Here is a 26,478-nt window from a genome sequence, read left to right on the forward strand (position 1 = left end):
ATTTAGATTTATGCTATTTACTCACTAAAAATGTCTGGATTCCTGTCTGTGTATGTGTTTTTTTTGTATTTGTCTCCCTTCCTCCACCAGGAGGCGCCTGGTTCTGGTCCACCTCCCTACACACCTGCTGTGAGTTACCTCATTAAGGGAGCGCTCTTAGCTGCTGACTGCCACTACCTCAACGCCAGACTGTTTGCCAGTTTTGGGTACTCTAGCCAAGCTGAGTTTTGCTGACTCAAACTGAGTTCTTGTCAACCTGAGTTTTAATCTTGTTTTTTGTCTTTGCCTGTTGGCAGGAAGTCATCCTGCAAACTGGATTTTTCAGACCTTCTCTCCCTGGAAGGATCATCTGAGCTTCAAGCTGAGTTGAGGATTTAAACTGGAGGTTTGAATCAACTTTTCCTCAAGAGATCATTTGAGCTTCACTCTGAGCAAGGGATTCATCTCCACTATGACCCGTTCAAGTACCGCAGGAAATCTGAGTGGCAGTCAGCTTCTCCATTCACCTACAGACAGCCGCATTCTGGGTAAACCCTGTCCGCCCTCCACCGAATCAGACAAACACTGGAACTACTGCACACAGACTGGAATCAAAGAGTCAACAACTTCTCTGGAAACGTGAGTCAGCAATCTATTTCTCCTCTTCAATTTCGAGAATCAAATTTCCCACCGAGCCTGAACTAACTGCAGTGTCTTCCCCTCACCTTTCAGTTTCGGTTGAGCAGTGTTCAGAGCAACACTGGATTCTTCACAATCTCCTAAATAAACCTGTTAAACTTTTTCCCTGGTCTCTCTGTTTGGTCTTCTGCATTTGGGTCTGATCTTTAGATAAATCATGACAAAAAAGCTTTTCACTCAGTCTGTATCACCTGCAAGGCCACACAATGCCTGAGTGAGGGGTGTTTGTAGTCCGGACACGCTTACAGTACTCCCATGTCAAGTCAGATTTTTCTCAAGCATTATAAATAACATGTTGCTGTTTAACCAAAGTGTCTTTACTTTTTTTTTACTCTGACTACTTTCCTTTGTTGTATGGGGGAACGAACGCTGCCCAGATCAGAACAGGGCTGATTACCATTTACATAATTGTTTTATAAACAAACCGATTTAAACATCTCCACATTGTTGTCACCCACCAAAATTTATTGTAACACTCTGAGAACCTGAAAAATAATTACAATGAGATGGAATATAGATCATGGGTAGGTACTGTGTTTATTAAATAGGTGACGGCAACTAGTTGCATTGGTTTCATTTAGTTATAAGGATAAAGAAGCCTAAGTCAAAATGTAAGGTGCATTTCATATGGTTTTTTTTCTATTTTTTTATGTTTCAAAACTTAATTTTTTTACTTGACTTTACAGTTCTTCTGATATTTTCTACTTTGAGTTGGTGTATCAAATAAGATTCCAGCATTTTTTACTAACATTGCAAACTGTTACAAAGTTTAAGGGGTTGCCATATTTTTGACATCTTGATAGTGGTATGCTTTTCTAAATACATGCTGATTTATCCATTGGCTTTAATAGAGTTGGGTTGGTTTGAAAAATTTCTCAGGAAAAAAATGACAAAGCTCTGAAAAAGGTCAAGTTTAACTGCCAAAAGCAGCCAATCTCCAAGAAAAATAACATTCAGTGAATGTTTAGCTTTTATCATGAGAGGTTTTTCAGCATGTTGCTCTTACAATGTTTATATATGACGATACCGTTTTGCCAGCAAGAGAACCTACTTCTTCGTAAAGGTGAATATAAAAGTACGAAAGTGATTGTATTTTTAGGTACCCTTGGATTATAACGTTAAAATATAGGTCTGTGTTTCCTACTGCTGCTAAACCGGTGTAGTAAAATGTAAAATAGGAAGTTAAAACCAGTCAGAGCCAATAAAGCTATGGTAGGAAAATTAATGCATTAGATTTATTATCTTGGATTCAACATTTTAGAGGAGCTGTCCCTGTAGTGGCCTGAAAAGAAAGAGATCATATTCTGAAATGTAGGATACAATATGTGCAGTTTGTAGCACTGCTGCCTTGAAGCAAGAAGGTTTTGGGTTTGATTCCCTGCCAGGGTCTTTCTCCATGGAGTTTGCATATTCTCCCTGTTCATGTGTGGGTTATCTGTGGGTACTACCAAAAAAAAACAAACATGACTGTTAGGTTAATTAGCTTCTCTAAATTGTCCTTAGGTGCTAGTGTGTGTGTGCATGATTGTGTGGGAGAAGATGGACGGATACTATCTAGGACAAAGTACCCTGTGATATAATCAATCTTATATTTGCTGCCCTCTGCTGGGCTTCATGAATCATGGGTAGGCAGACAATAGGTCAAATCAGTATCAAACGGATTTTATTCCTAATTTGTCTGCTTCTGTCTCCCAGCAACAAAATCCACAGATTTTTAATTTGCTTTGTCTTTTATTTGAAAATCATCTACTTTTTCCTGCCACAGTCTGGTAGACTTCTCAAAGTTAATATGATCTACTACCTAAAAACATTTATGAGACCACCACCAGAGAACTGCCGTTGATAATAAAAAAAAGTTTGGATTGAGGTCAAGAAGATATGCTTGATCTTATTCACACATTTGGAAGGAGACAAATATTAAATGCATAAAGGACGGCCAACAAAGGACACAGGAATAGGACGGTAAAGGCAATACTGTATTTTAAGGAAATTAATAGTGCTGCTGTCTGAAAGGTTACAAGAAATCAGAAAAATTGAAATGAGGAATGATGAAGAGGTGAATAGAATTGAAAAACTGGCGAACAAAAAAAAAAATGAAAATAACAAAATGTAAGTCCCACAGGCAGTCAGGAAATGAAAACAGATGTGAAATAACTTTTAAATGATCCTGAAACTACAATCCGTCCTTAAATAACCTTAACCAGTTAAAAGGCAAAAATCTATGCTGGGGTAAAATGGGAAGCTCGAAAATCAAAAACTATTATATGTTTTCAAAAAAAAAAGCAGGCGAGAAAACTCTCTGTTGACAGCAAATTGAAAAAAGAAAACTTATAACTTAAGGGAAAGCAACAAAAAGATGGTAATTTCTTAATTGGTCCTAAAGTGCCTTTTTTCGTTAGGCTTGGTAGCTTTCAAAACCTTGTGCAATTCAACAGCTACCCAACCCATTAAGCATCATACTGCCACCACCATGCTTATCATTACAATTTGAAAGCAACATATTTAATATTCCACATTAACTTCTTAACATGGTGGCCAACAACTCAATCTTCGTCCGGCCTGTTCTTAAAACATTGCATTCTGCTTGCCCATGCTGGCTGTTAAAATCTTTAGTCTTATTGTGTCAATTTACTAGCAAGCACTTCTTTCATGTTTGGCACCTTTTCAGTGACACTGTTGTTCCACTATCTTTTAATTCCTAACAGACTTAAGGTTTGACTGTTAAATATATGAATATATTAATCTTAGGGTGTCTGTTTGGCTCAGATGGTTTAAACCCGGCAATATTTGCATGCTTGAACCCAAATACACTCAAACCAGGTAAGCTGACAGTTCATTATTTTCGTCATTAAATCCCTTCATTCACCATGTTGCTTCCTAGAACTCATATGCACCTTGGTCCAGAAAATCAAATATTGACAACAACAAAAAACTCCTTTCAATGAGGTAATTAAACAATAAGAAAAAAACAAAATAGCAAAAATGACAAGAACAATTTAACTTAGTAAACAGTATGGAAGGTGCTGGAAAAAGGACACAAAATTAAAATAATTTCTGTTTCTACCTTTGAAATTGGTAGCTATAAACACACTATACAATAAAACCTGTGAACCCAACTATTGTTTTCTAAAAAAAAAAATCAAAGTGAAGCTCTTTTTTTTCTAAGTATTTTTATTGAAACAATCTGTGTTAACAAATGGTTAGAATGACAAGAGCAATAAATTATTAATAGCATATGGTATTCAAATGGTCTATATAAACACATTCAGGTTTCTTTAAAGGTCCTGTATTATGCAAAATTCACATTATAAACATTTTGTAAGAGTCACATGTTTTCTGAAGCCTATGTATGAGATTCACATATAAAAAAAAAATCTTCCCCCTCTCTCATTGACTTTCTCCAACTCTTAGTTAATGCGGGCTGTCTGAAAAAAAATCCCCTTATGATGTCATCAGGGGAAATAAGCTGTAGCAGCCTATCGGCTGACTAAGATTTTTGGTACATGCTTCGTGGAAAAATCTAAGAGGAATTTTTCTGCACAAAAGGAAAAACATGCTCTGCGGGCCTCATTGTTAATATTTTATTTTTAAATAAAGCATAATATGGGATCTTTAAAACAAACTTAAATATTATTTTTTCATAAAGCATTTGAAAACTTTCAACTTAGAGGCTATCACACAACAAAGCAAGATTAAACAGTTTGGCTTCGCAGTCAGTATGCAATTTTATGATACAAAATATTCACAGGAAACTAATATTCAGAAAATATACATGCAATATACTTGCTGGGATCAACCCCGCTGTCTTATGTTATAAAAAAAAAAACAGAAAAAGTTCTGCTCAGATGATTGAATTGAGGATCTCCTACTTCATGCCTCCATGAAATTATCTGTACTCAGCTTGGACACGGTGTGGAAAAGTAAAAAAAAAAAAAAAGATTTCTCCAGAAATAAGCAGAATCTGTACCAGCAGATTATTCAGTTTGGATTCAGGGCTAGGATCCCTAAAAAAACAGGTAACTTTATCTGCCTGCTAGGATCACCTAATAATATTAACTCGAAATATCATTTTAAGTTATCCTATGAATGCCGTCTTTAAAACAACCCTCTTTAAAATGTAGCTCAGCTAAAAAAAACTCTAAAGATGTAGTGGGAATAAAAGTGCTTTGGATCAGCCAAAGGCTCATAATTTCTTTCAGCAAAGCTGCAAGAAAGAAAGTAGAAGCACAGATAAACTTCCTTCCTATTGTCCTTGTTAGATTCACTGCCAGTTCTACATGTTTGAGGCAGCAGTGGGTAGAAAATAAACTTTGTTATCAGTAAAGACTGAAATATGTCAGGATTAATAAACAATGTCCCCCCCAATAAAAGGACAAAAAATAAATTTTCTGTCTATATAATCAGTCTGATCATAATAGCGACGACTAGAAACTGAGGATAAAGCAATACACTGAACTCCACAAAACTTCTGCTAGATTTCTGTCCTGCTGACTTCAAACCTCCGGTCTTAAAACAACGAGGTGTTGTGGATTTCTACGTCTATCTTCATGATAAACCTCTTGTCCACTGTGATTATTAGTCATTCAACACTTTTGTTCACAGTTTCTCTGACTTTACACAGGGTTTGCTTTAATTATGTCATTGATCCAGTCGATGTAATGGGAGACGCGTGTGTAGACCCCTGGCTTATCCTTCTGCCCGCACCCATCTCCCCAGCTAATCACGCCCATCAGAGTCATCCTGTCCTTGTTTCGGCACACGAGAGGGCCGCCGGAGTCTCCCTGTGGAGGACATTCAAAAAAACGTTAAATAAAATCCTTAAACCACTTTAATATAATTACATATCTTGAGGTTAGATATAAATTCATTTGTATTTTTGTAGAAAGTAGCAAAACACAGAGAAATAGGCAAATTTTGCCACATATTGTGACCTAGACCTAGAGCTAAAACTAACATATGAAATTGATCATTGCCTAATTCTAATGAGTTGTTGCTAAGCATGATGCCAACCTCTGGTAAATTTTAATTAAATCCATTTATAACTTTTTAAATAATCATGCTTACTAACAAACCAACAAGGCTCCCTTTTCTTGTGTTTTGTTCTCAGAAGGATTGTAATATAAATCAATCTCCATACAGGGGTTAAACTGACATCACACTAAACACATCTTTCCCACTATGAAACATGGTGATGGCAGTGTCATGCTGAGAAGATACATTTCTTTAATAGGGACATAGCAGTGGTCAGGCTTGATGGGAAAATGAGTAGAGTTGAAAACAATACTGGAGGAAAACCTGGCAGAGGCTCATAAAACTACAGACTTGGTTAAAGGTTTAACCAGAGCTTAATGAAATGGTCTAAATTAAAACCATATCAATGTTTTCTAATTGACTAGTTAAAGTAGAGCCCTAAAAATAATCAATAATTTGTTGAAAGAGTTGAAAATATCCATCCAATCTGACACAGATTCAGAAATTCTTAGTGATGGGCAGAAATTCAGTCTGTAGATGCGCAAAACTGACAGAGATATAGTCATATAAACCTGATAACTGCCCTTACAAATCATTGACCTGAAAGGGGCTAAATTAAACTGTTATGTGATAAACAAAGCAACAGTTCAGGGGGGAGTCTTTTTTTGCATGCCTGTAGAACAGCAAAAGGAATTTTTGGTCGTTCTCACCTTGCAGGCATCATCAAGCCCTCTGGTGTCACCTGCACACAGCATATTGGAGGTAACGGTCCGTCCAGACAGCACCTCTGGAACGCAGCGCTCTTTGGGCCAAAGGCGCACATGTCCTCTTTTAACTTGCTCCGAGTATTCATCAGAAACTGTGGAGAAAGATTTCAGTTTAAGAAACCTGAAATTATGCAACACCCTTATATAAATATTTCCCCCAAGGTAGCCATGAAGAAAATACCAGTTAGAGGGAACATCTGCTTACATTCAGAGTTTTTTCCATAGCCTGAGATCTCGCACTCGGTCCAATCGGGCAGCACCAGCCCACTTTCCGGCAGACAAGCTGGATGAACCTCTGGAGAGTCCACAGCGCATATGCCAATGTCCGTCTGAAGCTTTAAAATAGCTGCAAGAGGAAAGTGACCAGAGGAAAGTCAGACTAATGCTTAGGGAAGATGTGGGGTAAAGATTTTACGAGCCTTCACAGCCTTCTTAAGATTTCCATATTATCATCGCTAAGGAAAAACAGCCATTTGTGCTTTAGTTGTTAACTTTACAGTGTGAGGATACTTTAGAGAATTCTGAAATATATCAAACAATAAGTCAAAAAAAATAAGTCAGCATCTACAGTTAAAGTCTACTCACCAATGTCATTGTCAAATGTTTCGTAGTTAAATTTCTCATGGATCCAGTACTTCTCCACCTTAAAAATCTGCTCACTGCTGGAATTCTGCTTCCGGAACGTTCTTCCCAAAACGACTTCCAACTTGTCTGCTTTGTCACTGAAAAAAAAAGGAAAAAGATAATTTTCTAACATGATGCATGAAAAAAAATTGGATTTTTAAAATTTTTAATTTCCATGTGTGCAAACAGTTCATAGGGAGACCCAAGTTTGTACCTGATTTCGAAGCAGTGTGCAGCAGACAGAACCCAGCAGGAGTCGATAAGGACTCCTCCGCAGCGGTGGAAGTGTTTCCTGAGGCGGGCCTGGTAAACATTGATGAGAGCCTGCCATGGCTGCTCTGTGATGTCGCTATATCTGCCTCCGAACATGCGGAAAGCCCGACGATTTAAGGTGTTATCCAAGCGCTTGCCACATGTCGCTGCAGAAAGTCAGTTTGCAAGAGTTTAAATAAAGACAATGCACTACATGTGCTTAAAAATAGCCTAAAGGCTTAATTCAGACAACTTCTTGGGTTACCTCCATTGTTGTTATTAGTAGTTGGAGCACGTATGCCAGGAGTGGTAATAACGGACGGACGTTTTGCTGTAATTAAACACAAACAGTATTTAGCACTATTGCATTATTGCTGATGTCATATTTACATTCAGCTGCTGGGGTAAAAGATGAAGAAATACTTGCTGAATTTCAGCAGTGTAATAATGCTCGAAATAACTCATGCTTTAATCTTGGTTCAGTTACTCATAATCATTTTCTAAATTCAGAAATGACCATTAGATGTTATCAACAAGCCAATTGGTTGACTGAGAAGAAAAAAATGTCCACCATCACAAAGGCAAACATGTGCGGCTTGTTTAACTTTACTGGAACTTTAACAGCCTGCCTTTATCTAAATAGACTAACTTTGAGCTTTTTTTTTAAAACAATCTCTTTAGATGGGCATGTCCTGAATGAATGAATGAATGAATGAATGAATGAATGAATGAATGAATGAATGAATGAATGAATAAAATCACTTGAAACAACCGTACATTGTAAAACTGTTTCCTATAGCATAATTGCTCGGCCTGTAACTTTCAGATTTAATACATCTGAATTTTGAGTATTCATTGGTTGTCAGTTATAATCATTAAAATCATAAGACGTAAACACTAGAAATATATCAGTCTATGTGTAATGAATGGATATAATATACATTTCACTTTTTGGATTTAATTACTGATAAAAAGAAAACATTTTCATAGTATTCAACTTTAATGATGGGCGCCTATAAAGCTTAAAATTCACTCACAACATTTAGGTATGTCACAATGCTCCCAGGTCAGCAGCATGTTTTTGTAGGTGTGACACCAAGGAGCCTCGTCGCCATCTGGATTCCTGATCAACCAGACTCATAATCAAATCTCTAAACATTACAGAAATGTTTCAGTAAAAAAAAAATATATTTTTTTTTTTAAGTTTCCTTTTTACCTGCAGAAATTGTGGTTGCTAAGCCCCAATTCTAAGGCATTGGATCTCCAAGCATTGTTCAGCTTACGTCTGACAACAGGGGAGTCCCACGGTAAACAAGTGGAGCCGCTATTGGTGACAGAAGCTGTGCCTCTGTAATTCTGACCTAATCCCACCGCACACTCTGTGTTGTTATCTGCTCAAACAAACACAAGAAACATGTTATTGGCAAGTTTTTTTTTTTTATTAATTTTCCCTTTGTTTTTTTTTTGTTTTTACCTTGAGGACATTTGGGCAAGGAGCAGTATTCCCATCCTATCTGTGTGCCTTTATATATAAAACACCACGGCAAGCTGTCCTGGTCGGGGTTCCTGAATGCAAACATTTTAAAGGATTAAACAACCAGAAGTAATGGTAAAACATTATTTTTATAATCAATTCTTTGACCGGCAGTTTCTGAGTGCTGAGAATGGTTAGGCTAGTTTGGCCTTCTTTAAATCAAATCAGCATAATAATAGTACACATATATCCACCACAAATAGTGAAATACTTAAAGTAAAGAAGTTTAGGTTCCAAAGAATCAGAAAGAAAAGTCTAATAATACCAACAGAAATCCCTCAACATAATATAGGGAAACCTTATGGACGGACCTAAATCCTATTCTATCCTAACTATTTAATACCCTGTGGAATAATCCTGTTAAATAAGAGACTTCAGCTGTTATAGTTATCTCACTACCTCACCTTAACCTACCTGGTACCATTTGAATGTACAAAGCCAAATCCATAAGTCTATATGTCACCTTAGATGTACATAGGTAACCTTAAATCTCTTCCCTATTTCTTTTTTTCATATATATATATATATTTGCGTATATGAACGCATTGTATATATCCCCATGCACCTTTTCCTCCTTTTGGCTTCTTCTTTTGACTATTGAATTGATGTGACAAGTGAATTTCTCCACTGTGAGAGCAATAAAGCCTATATCTCTTATCTTAACTTAAATCCTTATTATTAATAAATCCAGCTAAGCTGAATTTTCCTTTTTAGGCTTTTCAGATGTTGCAAATAAGAACATTAATGTTCAAAACAATATAAAATGTAGAATATTTAGGCATTTGCTCTAAGAAATTACACATTTAAAAATATTTTAAAATCAAGACATTCATAACTAGGACTTTTCTACTTATAGACTCTCCATCTTTACAAACACAGTTTCAGTCTTCTAAGAAAGGATCATCGGACATTTTCTCTTCAACTGTCACCAGCTCATTATATATAAGTACCAAACTCTTCTCACCTTCTGGATTTATGACACAAGAGACACTTTGTCAGTTTTTTTTGTTTTACAGCACTAGCGGTTGTTTTTTGGACAGTAGGCTGACAGGAAAGAGGGTATGAAAGAGGGTGAGAGACATGTGGCAAAGGACCACCAGTTGGATTCGAACCCGTGTCGGCCGCGTTGAGGACTAAGGCCTCCATACATGGGTCATGTGCGCTATTTCTTGTTGTTTACCTGCAGAAGTTGTGATTCCCCAGCCCAAGGCTCCTGGCGTCTGATTTCCGAGCTGTGAACCTTCTTCCTCTGAGAGTTGTTGAATTCCAGTTGATGCACTCTGCTCCGGTCTGACTGATGCTCCTGGTCCCACGGTAGCCTTCACCCTGCCCCACGATGCATTTTTCATTGGTGTCTGTTGGACAGAGAAACTTAATGTACCCACCAAGATTTATTCAAGAATTTTCACCCTCGCTGCGTCATATGTATATCTTCTGGAGACACTCTACATACTCAGACTAACTTTAAAACAAATAATAAAAAGGATGTTTTTTCTTGCATATCATATAAACATGTGACAACATTTCTGATAACATTAATATCATACTGCTTTAATCCTCCAATATGGAAAATATTAGTGGATAAACCAGTGACCCAATACACAATACGACCACATTAACTTGGCTGTGCAGCTGGACTGCGGATAATTATCCCAGGGTGGGGTGTTCCTAAAACCGCAAAAACAAAACATTCATGTCCCAGAATGTCTTTCCATGGTTTATAATCCTTCATTTTTTTTTCTATGCAAACCACAGGCCCATGACAGCAGCTGTGGAGTCACATAGCCAGACTGTGACCTTGTCAAAAGTCACAAACAAGTCTTAATGAACTTTGCCTTCATAGCCACCCGTTTATACACGTATGAACTTTTTGCAATAGTATTCACACCCCTTGAACTTTCCCAGGTTAAGTCACACTGAAAGGACAAACGGTGTGTTTCATCAGGATCTAACATAATAGAGGAAGTAAAATAATGCAGGTTTTTCAGCCGTTTTACAGAAAAATATCTGGAAAGTATGGCTTGCGTTGGTATTTAGCCAAATCTAATATTATATATATATATATATATATAAATATATTCGGGTGTTAAGGGGTAAAAGTGTGATTTACCGAAAGTTTTGGACACTTACATAATTTCTAAATTCTAAAAATAAACATATGCATCACAGTATTGAGCATATTTGTGTTCACAATGGAGTTTATTACAAAAATCAAGGAATCTAACAGCTTTACAAGTTTTTCTGTTAACCTAAATTTAATATATTTGTGATTTTGTCATAGTTGTTTGGTCACTTTTTTACATCTGATGAGTAAAGATGCGGGTTCCCAGTTCTGACCCAGATTACAGTGTCACGTGGGTACTCACTAATCTCACACTGAGTTCCACTGAAGCCAGGGGGACACTGACAAATGTAGTCCGATGAGTAGACGGCCTCCTTACAGGTTCCCCCGTTGTAGCACTGGGACACGTAGCAGTCTGGAAAACAGAGACGGAGCCATTTAGTCAGACCCACGTCATCCATTTTTTTTTAGAACAGCAACAGCTTAAAACAATCATAATCTGAGTGATTTGTCATGCCTGTGCAAAAAGAAGTAAAACAATGGGTTTAAGCAGTGTGGGTTTGATCTTTCTCCCTTCCTACTAGAGGCAGCTATCACTACATTTTGGGGTTCAATATAAAATAGGATGCCAAAATTTTTTTCTTATCTAAACCAGTTTTTAATCGTAATCCAATCCTGTTTTCCTTTTGATATTTTTCGAGCTTGGTTGAACGCCGCATAAGAGATGGGAAATGTGGTTGCAATTTGTCAGAGGGAGGGTTAATCATGCTTCGCAGAATCTCTCAATGGGGTTGAAAGTACGCACAAAGTCTGGTCTGGCAGGAGTCTCTTCAAATAATCTCAGACTAAACTGGAACGCACTGAAACGCAGCGGCTCTTCATGTGGATTCACTGAAATAACAGGGAAGTGAAAACGTGAGCGAGTCAGCCCAACAAAAAATAATCAGCTGAGGTTATAACAGCAAGTTAGAGGTAAAGGCAGAGCTATAATGGAGGCAGATGGCTTGGTGACGGCTGGAAGGCAGACAGACACAAAAACCATCCAACACGTCATTAGGCTGCTCAACAGAAAGACGGGAGGGAAGAGGAGTCAGTTAAATGGTTCTACTGGTGTTTGTGTTCAATTTGACTCACTGATGACAGGCACAACATGACAACGCTCTCTTCCTCCTAATGGGCAGTGGCAATACTCCACACGCTGTCCTTTCCAGCGGAGCCAAGAGTCACCAAAACTATGCACTGCTGATGTTTCACTATCCACACACAGTACTATAGAAACACACACATATAAAAAAAACATTGAGAGACATGCAAATCAAACAGGGCGACGCACATAGTTAACACTCCACTGATTCTAATCATGGACAAACAAAACTAAAAGGAAGAGGACTGATAGCGGAGGATTAAAAGACAATGACGATGATGAAGACAATGATTATGGTGATGTAGGAGAAACAGAAACATGGTGAGGCTCACAGGATGTTTCATAGGAAGGTGAAGGCTTCTTGAGCTGAACTATCAACAGTGTCCGTCTAGCTGGCTGCCTGGCAGGCTCACCTCTGTAAAAACGGGTCCCTCGCTTGGTGCGAAGTACCTCCACCTGCAGACATAAAGAACATGTTAAATGCAGAGCAGCAGTGGGGAGGATGGTCGACCATTTACTGGAAATGCAATCAAAGATGGTTTTGGCAGTTAAGGAAATAAATAGTTCATTATTAAAAACAAATATATATATATATGTATGTATGTTAAACTATCTCTCCTAAAGAGAATTCTACATTAAAAAGTCCTTCCTTCAACAGTTAAAAAAAGAATGTGGATGTGTGTGGATGGTTATCTGCTCTCTGTAAGTTGCATGGACACACCCCATGAACTCTAGCACCCCCCTTGAGTCCAGGCAAGGATTAATGCGTATAGAATGGAAGGCAGAAATGCACCTCAAAAATATTTAGACACAAGTGATAAAATATTGTAAAGTTAACTAAATGTATTAATAATTAGGAGGTGACATCCATCATGGATAACACCTTTCACTCTCTGCCCTAGACTGTAGAGGAGCTGAGCAGCTCTTTTGGTGAAGGACTTTTACACCCTGTATGTAAAAAGGAGCGCTACCGCAGGTCATTTATCCCTGCTGCCATCAGAGTTTACAATGCGGAACTATAACTGCAATATTGCAATAACTTGTGCAATAACTAATGTGCAATCACTATTAAATACCCTGTGAAATAACCTATTGTATTTAATACCCTGTGAAATAGCTATATATTTAAGTACCTATTTATATAAATACATATTTAATACCCTGTCTATAAACCTTTGCAGTAATCATGTTAAATGACAGACTTCAGCTGTTTATGTGTGGACACACTGCATGCACTGTATATACCACATGCACCTTTTCCTCCTTTTGGCACCTTCTTTCGACTATTGAGCCTTGCTGAAGAGTTCAGGTGCTGGACTGGTGCCAGTAGTCCAAACCTCTTACCAAGTAACAATATTTAGCAAATTGTGAAACAAAGACAAAAACACCACACTGAAAAATTCCTCTCCTATAAAAACTGAACTCCTCTGTTTGGGAATTTTGTTAAACTAAAAGCAGACAGTAATGATCTTTGGGTGTTAGGGTTTGGTTTTCACTTCTGTTTACTTTCTCCTAATCTCCATATGGTTTATTTTGTGCTTAGTTTCTTCCTGTGTGCTATTTCCTTTTATATCCTTGTTTATTTCCTAGATGAAGTGGTTTCTTGCATCTTAGTTCAGCTCCTGTGTTGAATAGTTCATTTCCTGCTTACCTTTTGCTTCAGCTGCTCCATATTATTTCCTGATTAACACACCAACATTCTATGTCATTCTCCACACCTCCCCCAGCATACAAGCTCTCCGTGTAAATGGGTAAGTGACTAAACGTTTCATTCCTTCTGTCACTCCTGTTGTTTTCTCTCTTTTTTTTTAACGTGCTTCAAGTTTGTATCCTTTTTAAATTGATTAAAATCGTTCAAATCATCATGATAGAAAAAAAGATCCCATCTACACTTAGGTCCAGCCCCAGGGAACTGACTATGACAAACAACTTAATACCAACATGTCCCAGCTATCTGACAATGGCGGCTGCCATACATTTTGAAAATATTTTTTTTCTAAAATGGTTCAGGTGTTTGTTACAAATTCAATTGTTAGAAATGTTAAGAATAAAGGTTGAATGTTTACTGAACATATTTAAATCACATGAATAAAACAAGCATTTCCAAAATATTTTATAAAATATATTTATCATGATGAGCCAGACTATAATATTCATTATTTAGAAATTCTGTTGTATGTATTTTTTATTTTTTTTTTGTATCCTCTAATACTTACGTTGTCCGCTAGGGAGCAGCAGAGAGCAGAAAGGATGAAGATTCCTTGAATTAAACTCCTCATGGCTGTTTCTGGTTGTGTGCAGGTAAGATAGTCTTCTGCAAGAAGAAGATCAAATAATAAGACCTTAAAGAACAGTTTTCAAATCAAACATTATTTATCAACTCAAACCATTTTTCCAATAAATTTGAGCATGGACAACTTTAACAATTCTAACACAACATGCTGCTCTTAACTGCTATAGGCATGTGAAACATAATGCGTTGTTTCCTTTAAATAATTATGAAATAACACACGTGCCTATCTTGAAGCATTCTTTAACATTTTTAAATCTGCAACAAGAAGAAATTCCTGTTATAGATCTGCATAGTTTTTATTGTCATTGGGTTGACTGTCCCCTGCAAGCATTGTTGCATGTCTGTATATATTTTTCTCACTGACATGTCATCCGCTTTGGCAATGACAGGAAATCACAATATTGGTCACCTTCTCCCAGCTGAACTGTCTCTACATTCAGCTTCCTTCCTTAGTCAAACTGTATATTCTATGAGGCGGATGCCACTGGAGAGGAAGGGCTGGGAACACTGGAGTCCTGGAGGGATTCTGAAGGCCACTTCCAGTTTTATTCAGCTTAGGAGGAAACTTGAAGGGTCTGTGCATGTCTGCATTATTTCAGGTTTTTATTCCACCTGGAGTTCATTTCCTTCATTTTTTTTACATTCCTCTTATGAGGACCCCTCCTTTGGTTTAATTACATCAGATAGAAACATCTACCAATTTTCTTTTCCAGAGAGAATAAACAGGAAATGAGTCATTAAGGATGAGTTAAAAAAACGCAACCCATCAGACAATATGTGGACAATTCTGAAGCTATAAAAAGCTGCACATAAAGTTTGAACCTTTAGGCTTTAACAGAGATTAAACTTTTTCCACAAACTTTGATTATCCCACACAGATTGCACTGGACGCCAAAAGGTGAACAAACGCAAAAGATTATGTAAAGACAATCTTTAAACAGTCTGATTGAGCCTAAGGTAGTGTGCAAAAGAAGAATATAAAAAATGTTGTCTGTGCGAGGCTGATCGATTATGCACTACTTTCTGATCTTTGAAGTAAAATGTATATTAAAAGCATTAAGGTTAAGAGACAGGTTTTGGACTTCAGAATGGTTCCTTTTGTTCTAAAAGACTTTTATAATCAAGAAACGGGAAGAAAAACCGAGTCTGCTGTTCCTCAATCCAGTGTGAGTAAACATGAGTCACAACAGTGGAGAAGATTAAAGGAGGAAGATCTAAAAAAGGAATTGAGAAAGCTCTGCAATATATAAACTAAGACATAAAACGGATAAAGAACTTCCAACTTGTTTTAAAAATAGGTAAGGGGAACTTCTTTCATAGAGACGGTGCATTAAGGTCGACAGTAATGGCTATCTGAAGATATACCAGGGAGGGAGAGGTTCTCCTTCACATTGCCTGGTACAATCTGCAGTGAGTCATTCTGTGGTGCCTGAGCTCATTAAATATATGTGTTGTAAAATGTATGTGATGCGAAACAGCTACGTTGGCAACCACTCACAAAAATGAACAAAGTGGTCTGGAATGTGGAGATAATCTCCCCAATTACTGCTCTATAAACTCGAGGTTCAGTAAAGCAAACTCATCCTGTATGGAATACAACTTATAGAACACAAGCTCACGAAAAACTGCACAGCCCCTGGTAGAAACCATATGTCCCGAGTCAAATAAAAACTCCACTGTTCAATGCTTGCTCCCCCACTATCCCCCCAATACAAGAGCCTCACTGGTGGAGTGACAACAAACCAGCTTTTTTTTTTTTTTGTTGCCCTTGTGCATGTGTCCTGCTCCATTCAGTGCGGCCCTCTCTGAAGCCATGTCAGCTGAAAGCATGTGTTTCCTGCTAAAACACAGCTGGCATCAGGCATCTGACTTGGTGTGGTGGGGGGGTTGTATATCGGACCATGCACGCACAAAAACACTCATCAGCATGCAGCATATCAGACATGAACATGTGTTTCCCACCCTTTTAGAAATGCAGAGGCCCATTTAGGGTGTCATCAATGCTGAAACTGGGTACATTTTTTTCATTTTTGCAACTTGATTGTATATAAATCGTGAACACAAGAGTATGCAAACAACAGTGCCCTATTTAAAGGACAAAAATAACGTAATTATAATTACCTTTTTTTGGGGGGGGAATTACATGGTTTTATGGGAATTCAGAAAATAAGAGCCTTTGGAGGGCAAGTGTTAGCCTAGTGATTATAGCAGTGCGGATCTGCTCTGAGAAGGTTGCAAGTACCCGGTTTGATACCCACAGTCTGGACTCTGGGTCCCTGAGCAAGACCCTTAACCCCAAACTGTTCCTTGGGTGCTGCACAATGGCACACCACTGCTCCCAAAGAGGATGGGTTATATGCAGAGGTAAATTTCTCCAGTGTGAGATCAATAACGTTCAATTATTAAATATTATTTAGCATTGGACTGGAGAAAATACAATCACTGATTAACACCATCTTAACTTTTCCCTAACTTTTTGGGTGGTCACAACAGCATTCATTGCATTATAGTGGGATTTAGTGAAAAGTGGTAAAGAGGAAGTCTTTTTATTTTAAACAAACATCTTTCACATATACAAATCCAGCTCAAAGACACTAATTGGATAAAGATCGCTTATGAAATAGGTTTCAAGTCTTGCAACAGATTTGCAGATGGATTTAAGATCAGACTTTGACTAGGCCTTTCCAACAAATGTGTATGCTTTGATTTTAAGCTCTTCATTGTTCCGTTTATCACTTATTTAGGATCACAGGATAATATCCTGTTTTAAGGTGAACCTATACTCCAATCTGAAGTCATTTGCAGCTTTTAACAGGTTCCTGTGCAGAATTATCTTGTTTTTTGGACTTATCTTTTAATTATCTCCCATTTGCTCTATGGTATTTTCTAAATCAAACTACCGTATCTCCACAGCATGATGCTGCAACCATCATGCATCAATGTTTTGTTTTCTTTGCAGCATCAATTCCATAATTTCCCAAAATGGAAAAAAAAAATCTAAGCTTTGAGAATTTAGAAGTGACCTAAACATTTATATTTAAATAATTCATAAAAAATAAGTAATATCAGAAACACCTTCAACCAATTTCTCCTCCACCTGGAGAGAGAGTGTGATCCCCCTTCTTAGTAGGTCAAATAAGAATAGACATGAAAATGTCTTTAGAGAAGTAGATACCAGACTGTGACTCATAATGGCAGGTTTAAGATGAAGCATTTAAGCACTACAAACAAATCCAACAGACACTGGTGATAGGTAGACACAAACATGCCTGCACTCTGCAGTTATGTCCAAAACTGGAAGTATACGCCACCAGGTGCGTGACATTTCTGTGTATTTATGGAACTGGCGTTTAGTGCTGACTGCAGTCTTAGCGAGTAGTATTAAGAGCATTAGAATGGATGGGTAATAATGATGTTGTGCTGAGCTTTTAAAACGTACCATGTGAGGGGGTGCCATGTTCGTGCAAAACGCCAACATAATAAACTGTGAATGGATAATTGATGAGGAACAAAAAAATCCACGAAGGCTGCAAAAAATGAAATTTAAGCAGTCTGTTTTGAATTTTTTTTTTTCATGGATCCTCTTTCTCTTCTTCTCATTGTTGCTTAATGATGATTTGGTTTTCCGAATCCTATGATGAAATGAGCAATGTTTTTTTCTGATGTCATAACTAGTCCATTTTACCTTCTGTCTCTTTAATGTGTCCTATATAACATATTCTCTCCTAAAACGGTTTAGTTTTGGATAATTAAAAAAAACTATTTAAATTCATACAGTGGCATTTCCATTTCCAAACCCAAAGCCTAATATTATTGTTTACTGTACACATCAACTAATCCATTTATTTGCACATTGGTTCACATTTACTCCAACATTTATGATTTTTTTTTTTTTTTTTCACATGTCATGCATTCACACCAAAAACGCATTTTGCTTTAATAGTGTCCTCGATGACCACACTTGATGTGTATTTATAGAGGCAGAGATGGTAAAGCTAACATAGAATAATGGGCTTATTGTGATCGACCCATTACTCCGTTAGCTTCTATTTTTGTTTCTAAACAAAAGTGTTTAGAAAAATGTGGGTAAAAAAAAAAGCTGTTAAGATCAATTTATTTCGTGAATTTTGAATCTTACAAAACATTTAATTACATTTAATGTGAGATGTGCAGCTCTATTGCAAACTAATGGAAATAAATACAAATAATGGTAAATGGTGTTTTGTACTTGCACCTAGGGGAGGAACTTGTATAAAAAAAAAACAAGATTCATGATCCAGTCTTTTAGGAACTGAAGATTAGTAAAAATAGTTCATTTCCTGAGTTTCATGTCTTTTTAATAATGTTTGTTTACAATAAAAAAAAATACATAATCACACCTGAAGTAGATTTTATGAACTTTCAAACTATTATATAAGGTCATATTAATGATAAACTGTTTAAACCTACAGTGTAATTTTGTAACAATCAGCCATTATCTATTCATGCTTTGCCTGAGGGTTTTTTTTGGTCAAGCTTCAACAAAGCAGCTGTGATCTGATTTCAAGTCCAACAGAACAGAAAGTTGCTTTGTTACCCTCCAGACTCCCTTTTTGTGCAACAGCACTGGGAACTCCTTATCAGCCAGAAACATGATGAACTAAAAAGTCTGCAGAGGCAGAAAGGTGATGAAATTAAGAAATGAGAGTAAACGGTGAGGCATCAGCCAGTTTCAGGGGGAAAAATATGAAAGGATGGAGAGTTTAGAAAGAAAAGAGGGAGGAATAAGGGAGGAGGAAGCAGAAGATATTAAATTCAACCGGTCAGCAGAGAGTGAGTAGCTGTGAGTCATCCCGATTCCCAGGGCTGCAGACACATTGAGGCATTTATGGCTTGTATAGACAGTGGAGTGTGCAGATAACAATTTTAAAGGTTGAAAGGTCTGTGTGTTTCATCTTCATTGTCTGACGGTGTGACTCCCAAACATCTGGGTGAGATGCCCACCTCTGGATCAAGCTTTTAAACCTCCCAGCATCTGTTTCAAGAAGAATCCCTGCAGTGCAGATAAATAGATCCTTCTGACACACTCGCTGCTTTTTGCAGTAAATAATGCTTTATCTAGATCAACAGCTAAAAAAAAAAAAAGCTGCACAGGGAGGTAAAGGTCATCAGATCAGGGGCGGAGCCAGGTGGGGGGCCAGGATGGGGCCATGGCCCCCCTTAGCCAATCATTGGCCACCCATACCATTTTTTTCCCCCTTCTAATACAGATGTTGGCAGCAGTAATACTCTTAAGTGGAATATTAAAATTTTTCATATTTTCATACATTAACAAGTACTTGAAGAAAGAATAAAACACTCCTAATTATGCACATCAATGTACTAATATTAAAGACGATAAGTACAGAATTCCTGATCTTTTCAGAACTAGATTTTGTGTTATATGGGGTAAAGAGAAAATTATGTCTCTGCAAGTCATCTAAGAGTCTTCAGTAAAATCATAGATAAATAACTATTTTAGTAAAAATGTATCAAATAATCAATTTATGTAGATATCAGTACTTGTAAATATCAAATTTATGCATAATGATTATTGATAAAAGTAGGTAAGTAATGACAAAGGAAAATATGTTCGCCCAAGATATTGTTTCCACTATACCTTTAATCTAGAAAGCACGGGTGTTGAAATATATGCGCCTATTTGTTAGGAAGGACTGCAGAAATGTATAGTTAGTCTTTATTTAGAAAATATACTGTAGATGTTTTGCTCGTTAATTTTCCTGTTGGAACAGTGTAGATTAAGGTTCTGGTGCCTATCTGCTTTGGACCACCCCTCAGTGTACATTGGTTATTGCCTGGCCACCCTGAAAAAAATTCTGGCTACGCCTCTGCACCAGATATAGCAGAGGATCAGATACAAAAGGAACATCAGAATCTGAAATTCACCCAGATTATTTTCTTTACTAAATCAATGGGAAAATACACAAATTCAATACCAGTAAAACTCTAACATTAAACGCAGAGTTTTAGCAGGAATAAACCTCATCATGTTATAACTGCTGACCTTAGATAAATTCTTCCTAATGAACATCTATCTGATGAATTTTTTTTTTTATTATTAGGATGAAAAGCATCAAACTAAATGAGACCGTAATGATTCTTTATAAAGCAGCACATCATGGTGAAAATCGTGCAAAGAGAAGCATTAGTGATAGTGAGCCCCTATGGTTGGATACCGGTGGTGAAAACACTGAGCAGCTGAAGACCGAGCGCATCGAGACACTGAATAAATAAAACAAACTTACCGGCTGATTAAGTCTTCTCGGAAACGGTCTGAGCAACACTGATGTCCGCAGGGTTCTACCGCTTCCACGGCACCGTCCCAACTTTTTATGTCCGGTCCCACCGGCTGCTGATAGGCGGGCTGATGTGACCTAAGCAGGGGACGGCTTACCCATGATGATGGTGCTGAATGTGGAGGAGGATTGTTTACATCATTTCTCAATTGTTGCACTTCTATGCATCACAAGTAATAGTTGATGGTAAAGTAGAGCAGTTTTTCTACCAACAGCTAAAAAAAAAAACAATAATGACCATTATTATCACTATTACATTACTAAATATAATTGTATTTATTTTGTAAATATTATCACTGACCCAGATATTTCACAAAATTAAAAATTATGCTACAAAAAGAAATTTCGTTTAGAACTGCTCTTTGGACAATTTCTTTTTCTTTTTTTTAAGTGCAGCCTTGAAAAATAATAGAGCACTAAAAATTTATAATTTAGATAATTTAAATAATAATTTAGAGCAGTTCTTGTTTAATATATTTTTGGAAAATATGACTAAATTAGAAATTGAAATCATACCAAAGAGCATCTTGTCAGTATTATGTAAAGGTGAGGGCATTAGGAAGCATTTTGCTGGAGTCTTATGTCTGCCTGATTTGCCATTAAAAAACAGGTTTTTGGGTTTTGGATTATTGTCTGGTTCAAACACTTATTTAGGTTCCTGTTTAGCCATCCATCCATCTTGCTCAAATATTCCCACTGTGGTCAAAGAAAGAGGGGGTTCCAGAACCATCCAAAAACCATCAAGGCAGGTTTGCCGTTTTAACTCTGAGCCATTTGTCAACAGTGGTGGTAGTATCATAATGGACGATATAATATAGAAGGAATTGAAAGAAAAGAACACTTGGATTTTCCGACAGGGAAAAACTCATCAGGGAGGGTTTGGGAATAGATAAAGAGGAAAAGTTACGTTTCTGGAAAGTTTTTTTTTATTTTTTTTTTTATTTTTTTTTTATCTGTGCGTATATACTGTATGTGGACCTTGCATAGGGCCATCCAAAAAAAAGTATCTGAATTAGATTAAATGCTACAGTTTCAGACAAGTGGACAAACATCCAGCCAAAAGTATGCTTGTGGCTTTTTAATGGCTACAACATGCCGTGTGACACAGACCCTTTGTGGATTGGAGGAAATATAATTATCTCTTGCTTTTAAAACTCATTAAAAAATTTTAATGTATAATCACTTAATCCAAATCTACAATAAGGACCAAAATAAAATATATACATTCCACCAGAGCAAAAATAAGTCACATAAAATAATTATTTGCCCTAGAATGTTTCCATAATTGTAATTTTTTTAGAAATATCAGAGACATGATCAGTTTTCCCGAACAACCAACACGTTCACTTTTAAAGTCGACATATCACAGAACAAAGACGTATAAAATCTACATATTTTATGTTTATATCTGATATTTAGGAAGACATGTTGTTCAAACATCAATGAAAAATATTTTTACAAATGACTTCTAAAAATGGAAAAAGGTGAGAAACATTAAGGTAGGTTAATTCACAGAGCTAATTGATGGTGGCTGCTGAGCATTGTGGTTGTAGAAGTTTCTATGTGTCGATGATGATTCAGTGGGATGCATTTCTTTCAGCCACATCCCTTATCCAAGCTCTTTCTCAGGAATTCTACCCCTTTGCCTTTGCTGAATTTGCTGGAACAGCTCCTCCTGAGGGGTTATTTTAAAGGTTATGAAAACTACACTATACTCATTAGAACTAAGCACCTTAACACTTCATATAAGAAGAAAGTTTGTCCAAATTTTCTCATTTAATTTCCTTTTTTTGAGAAGTACACCAAAACATGCGCTGTAGAAGTAATTTCTAAGAAATCACTTTGGCACAAAACTCTTTTCTACAGAGAATTCAGTAGTAATTCATGTTACTAAGACGGAGCTGACTAAGTGAATGAGATAAACAGTTTGGTAGCTAATGGACCCTGAAAAAAGCATTTGACACCAAATGTGTTTGATTTATTTTTTGATGGTTTAAGCTACCCAGAACCAGTTGGCCTTATGTGAGGATATCATTGCCCTGTTTTTAAATCATTACGGTAAATCACAAAATTGTCTAAGTCTAGTTTCTCTCAACAAAAGTATGCCTAGATCCCACCAAACCTGTAGCGTCAAGCAATGACCTAAATAGAACCTGTCTGACATCCTCCCATGGAGAAAAAGATCATAATATGGTGTTCCGATTTGAGGAAAATCAATAATAGATATGAACCAAAGTCATTGATATCTGACCTCTGTGTTTCTAAATAAGAGCCCTTATGGAGACAACAAAAATCAGTGGTAAATTCCCACCAGAGTAGTGTGGCCACATTACACCAAGGGCTCAAATAATAACCCAGTAAATAATTTGACTGGAAAAAAGGACTGAAAAAATATATATACTCTAAGAAACGTTAACATTTTTTATTCCATAAATATGAAGGTTGCACATATGAGTTGAGACACAGCCTTCAGAATGGACAAATGAATATAATCAGAGTTGGACGCAACATTTTAAAGATGTTTTGTTTTTGATGTTTCATTTCCCATCACATGTCTTACTGTTGCGCTCAGGAGAGTAGGATCCAGTATTCGAGGCTGACAGATTTCTCATAACTTTTATTAGGAGACGGAACTGTAGTGAACAGCTACGGCGTCTAAGGGAGGAACCTTTGCAGGAGGAGGCAACTGGATGGTGATCACGCCTATCTGACGGAGGATGACAATGAGTGTGCGAGTCACTAACGTGGTATTAAAGTTCAGTCCGTGCCCAGAGGATGAGGTTGGTTTTGTTGGTTGGCTGCCTACATGACGCGCCGGACACCTCCCAGAGAGTCCAAGACTTTGAAGTACCGGAGGTTGGAGAACAGGCAGGAGATCAGAGCCGAGTAGAAGAAGGAAGGCAGGATAATCCAGAGGGTGAAGCCAAAGCCGATGTTGAGGACATGCTCAGGTGAGAGAGCTAGGAGATCAGAGATCCAAAGAGATGGTGTCAGGAATCAGTTCCAGGTTTGGTACACAGGCAAGACTCTGGGGACAGGTCAGGCAAACAGATCAGAACAGGGAGCTCAGAGGTCCAGAGGCAGAATGGGTCTGGATCAGGCAATCAGAGCACACAGGTACGCTAGAGAACTCTCACAAAAGGCTTGAATAATCTGGCACTGATGACTCGTTGAAGGCTGTTTAAATAGAGACTGAAGCAGGTGGATCAGATGAACAGTAATGAGAATTGGGCGAAGATAGACGGGTGAATGAAACGGGTAATCCATCCAGCCATCAGTGCCAAGATCATGACAACTACTTTAATAAGAATCCACCTCAGACCCGTTGGATACACCTTTGTTTTTAGGCCTACTTGTGCCTCTGCTGTAATCAAACAATCTTACAATTGATAGATTTATTTTAAATCCATTAGGAATAAGACAGGGAAAAATTCCTATTTTGAAGATGACAACAGTTACTCTGGGAAACGTTTCCAAGTTGTCTAAAATCTGGAATAATGACAGTAGAAAGATGATTGCTTTTCTTTTTTTTTTATGTCATAAATGTTAAAAATAATTTATTTAAAACTTGGTCAAGTGAAGCAAAAACAATGGTTCATAACACCAGATATAAAAATACTTTAATATCTTTCATTCAAGTAAAGAAAACAATAATTGATTGTATAGTGATAAGTCATAAGAAACTATATCAGACATTTGACTATTACCGTAGTACTTAGTGGTACTAATTAAGAAAATAAACTTATTAGAAGTTTTGCTTAAGCTTTTTTGCTGAAGCTTTGCATTCCCCCCCTCATTAGAACATTTTGAAAACCACTTTTAAACATTTCTCTAGATCACATGTTTTTCATAAACAAAAACTCTTTATAAAAGAAACGTCAGATGTGTATCCAATGTTTGCTGTTATTTTTCTGCTACATTTTTGAGCCTGTTAATCTCCAGGAATAGCAGGCAATGAAAACAAAACGTCATTCAGCTGGAAAATCTCAAGTGGTTCTCCAATTACAACATCCGCTGGGTCAACAATGACCCAGCCGAGTTATAAGATGTGTCGTAAGGAAATACGTAGTTTAGATTAAACTGGGCTAATGGACATGAATAATACCGCTGAAACATTGTGTATTACTAATTAGTGTTGACAGACTTAAAAGCCACTCTAAATAAAATCTTAATAGCCTTGTAAAGAATGAATTTTTAAGAGGTTTAGATTATTTGAGGGTCATCCAAATACTGTTAAAGTGCTTTATAAAAAAAATAATAATAAAAAAATAAGTTACACTAAAGTTGTTTGTCCAAGAAAGCAAGGGAAGTTTGCCCAGGACCTGATATCCTAAACATTAAATCCAAAGCCAAGCGGGCATCTTTTCTTGTTTCCTAACGACATTTAACCTTCCTAGAGTGGCCTGTAAACGCTAAATGTATGATTTTTATTTACTGATCAACATATTCATGGAATTAAAATAATTTATAGTTCAAGAAAAAGACATTCTAAAATTAATAAAGAAACATCAGTTTTATTTGAATTTAAACATGTGGAGAAAACAGATGAAAATAAGATTTAATTGACATTCTTATATTAAAAGCACCGGGCCATGCTAAATGTGTAGCATCATGGGTCCTCATTGAGAGGCCCTGATTTCTTTCCATGAATACACCAAAATTATTTGTCTATCTGATTCTCTTCCCATTTTTTGCAAATGGGCATTTGAGAGTGGATGGCAAAAAAGAAGGGGGCATCAACTGGATTTTTATTTATTTGTGTATTATTTTTCGTTATAGCTAAGCTAACTGCTACATTTTTTTATCCATCAGAGGAAAAAAATATCCTACTTGTAATAAATAAAAAAATATGTCAATATAAAGAGAAAAGTATTAACTTTAACATGCTATTTTCTTAAATAAGGAGAATATTTCTATTCATCTGGGAAAAAATATTTTCTAATCAAAAAGTTACAGGTCCTCTGATGGCTTTTCCGCCAAATGTTCTAACCAGTGAGTTATGTTGAATCTAGTTATTGAAAGTTTCAGTTAAAATATTATTTTACACTGGCCTATGCTGGCCCAGATATGATGACTCTGGCAATCAACACCGAACTCCCCTACAAATGATCTATTTAGATTGGAGATAATTCCTCCACAGAAATAAGATTATAACTAATCAAAATATATATATATATATATATATATATATAAAAAAAAAATAAAAATCAAAAGCATCAAACAGTACCCCATAAACAAATCCAGGACACTATTATGTAATTCAACATTGGTGCAAATCCTTCTCTTTTTTTAAAGGATTTAGAAGCTTATTAGACAACATTGTCATGAAGATCAAAGAACAAAAGCAGGTCAAGAATGAAGTTGTGGAGAGGTTCAAAACAGAATTCGGTAATGAAACATTATCCAGAGATATATACATCTTTCAGAGTTCTGCTTTATACAACATTATGAAATACAAACAAATATAAATCTAATGGAGCCTAAAAGTATTTTCAATTTGAAAGACCCTGCCAAGCCTCACCTGCGCCCTCCCTACTGCCTCTTCCAGTCCACTGCCAGTGTGTCCATGGCCTAGGAAAGTCATCTCCATTCTCACACATCTACCCATTGTGTCAAAATCAGCATTGATCAGCTCTACATCTTCTGCCAGGCTCTATGCACCAAAATAATTATATCTATTTAAGACCATAAAGTCTCTAATTGCCTCCTTGTCTCATTCTGAGTCTTTCTATGGTAAAATAAGACATAACTGTGTTAAAAATAAGACATATTGTGTTTTTTTTTTGTTTTTTGTATGGTGACCTTGAGTGTCCAGAAA

At 36.8% G+C, this 26,478-nt stretch overlaps 1 protein-coding gene across 4 annotated transcripts; it reads right to left on the bottom strand.

Annotated features, from left to right (window-relative positions):
* Positions 1-3,850: 3,850 nt before the first annotated feature.
* Positions 3,851-20,748, bottom strand: plat (plasminogen activator, tissue type). 4 transcript variants are annotated; one of them, XM_015382545.1, is made up of 15 exons: positions 20,610-20,748; positions 14,249-14,346; positions 12,446-12,488; positions 12,023-12,157; positions 11,193-11,303; positions 10,007-10,181; positions 8,767-8,858; positions 8,509-8,683; positions 8,330-8,415; positions 7,558-7,623; positions 7,255-7,459; positions 7,002-7,138; positions 6,622-6,762; positions 6,360-6,508; positions 3,851-5,459 (listed from the first exon to the last, which is right to left on the bottom strand). In XM_015382545.1, the coding sequence occupies exons 2-15, from the start codon at positions 14,309-14,311 to the stop codon at positions 5,292-5,294; spliced, it is 1,746 nt and encodes a 581-aa protein (XP_015238031.1). In that variant the 5' UTR covers positions 14,312-14,346; positions 20,610-20,748; the 3' UTR covers positions 3,851-5,291. The 4 variants fall into 4 exon arrangements, with proteins under 4 accessions (XP_015238031.1, XP_015238030.1, XP_015238033.1 ...); XM_015382544.1 differs by having other exon boundaries at positions 12,365-12,488; XM_015382547.1 differs by lacking the exon at positions 12,023-12,157.
* Positions 20,749-26,478: the final 5,730 nt, after the last annotated feature.

Source organism: Cyprinodon variegatus, unplaced genomic scaffold, assembly GCF_000732505.1.
Source record: "Cyprinodon variegatus isolate N-32 unplaced genomic scaffold, C_variegatus-1.0 Scaffold260, whole genome shotgun sequence".
Lineage (NCBI taxonomy): Eukaryota > Metazoa > Chordata > Actinopteri > Cyprinodontiformes > Cyprinodontidae > Cyprinodon > Cyprinodon variegatus.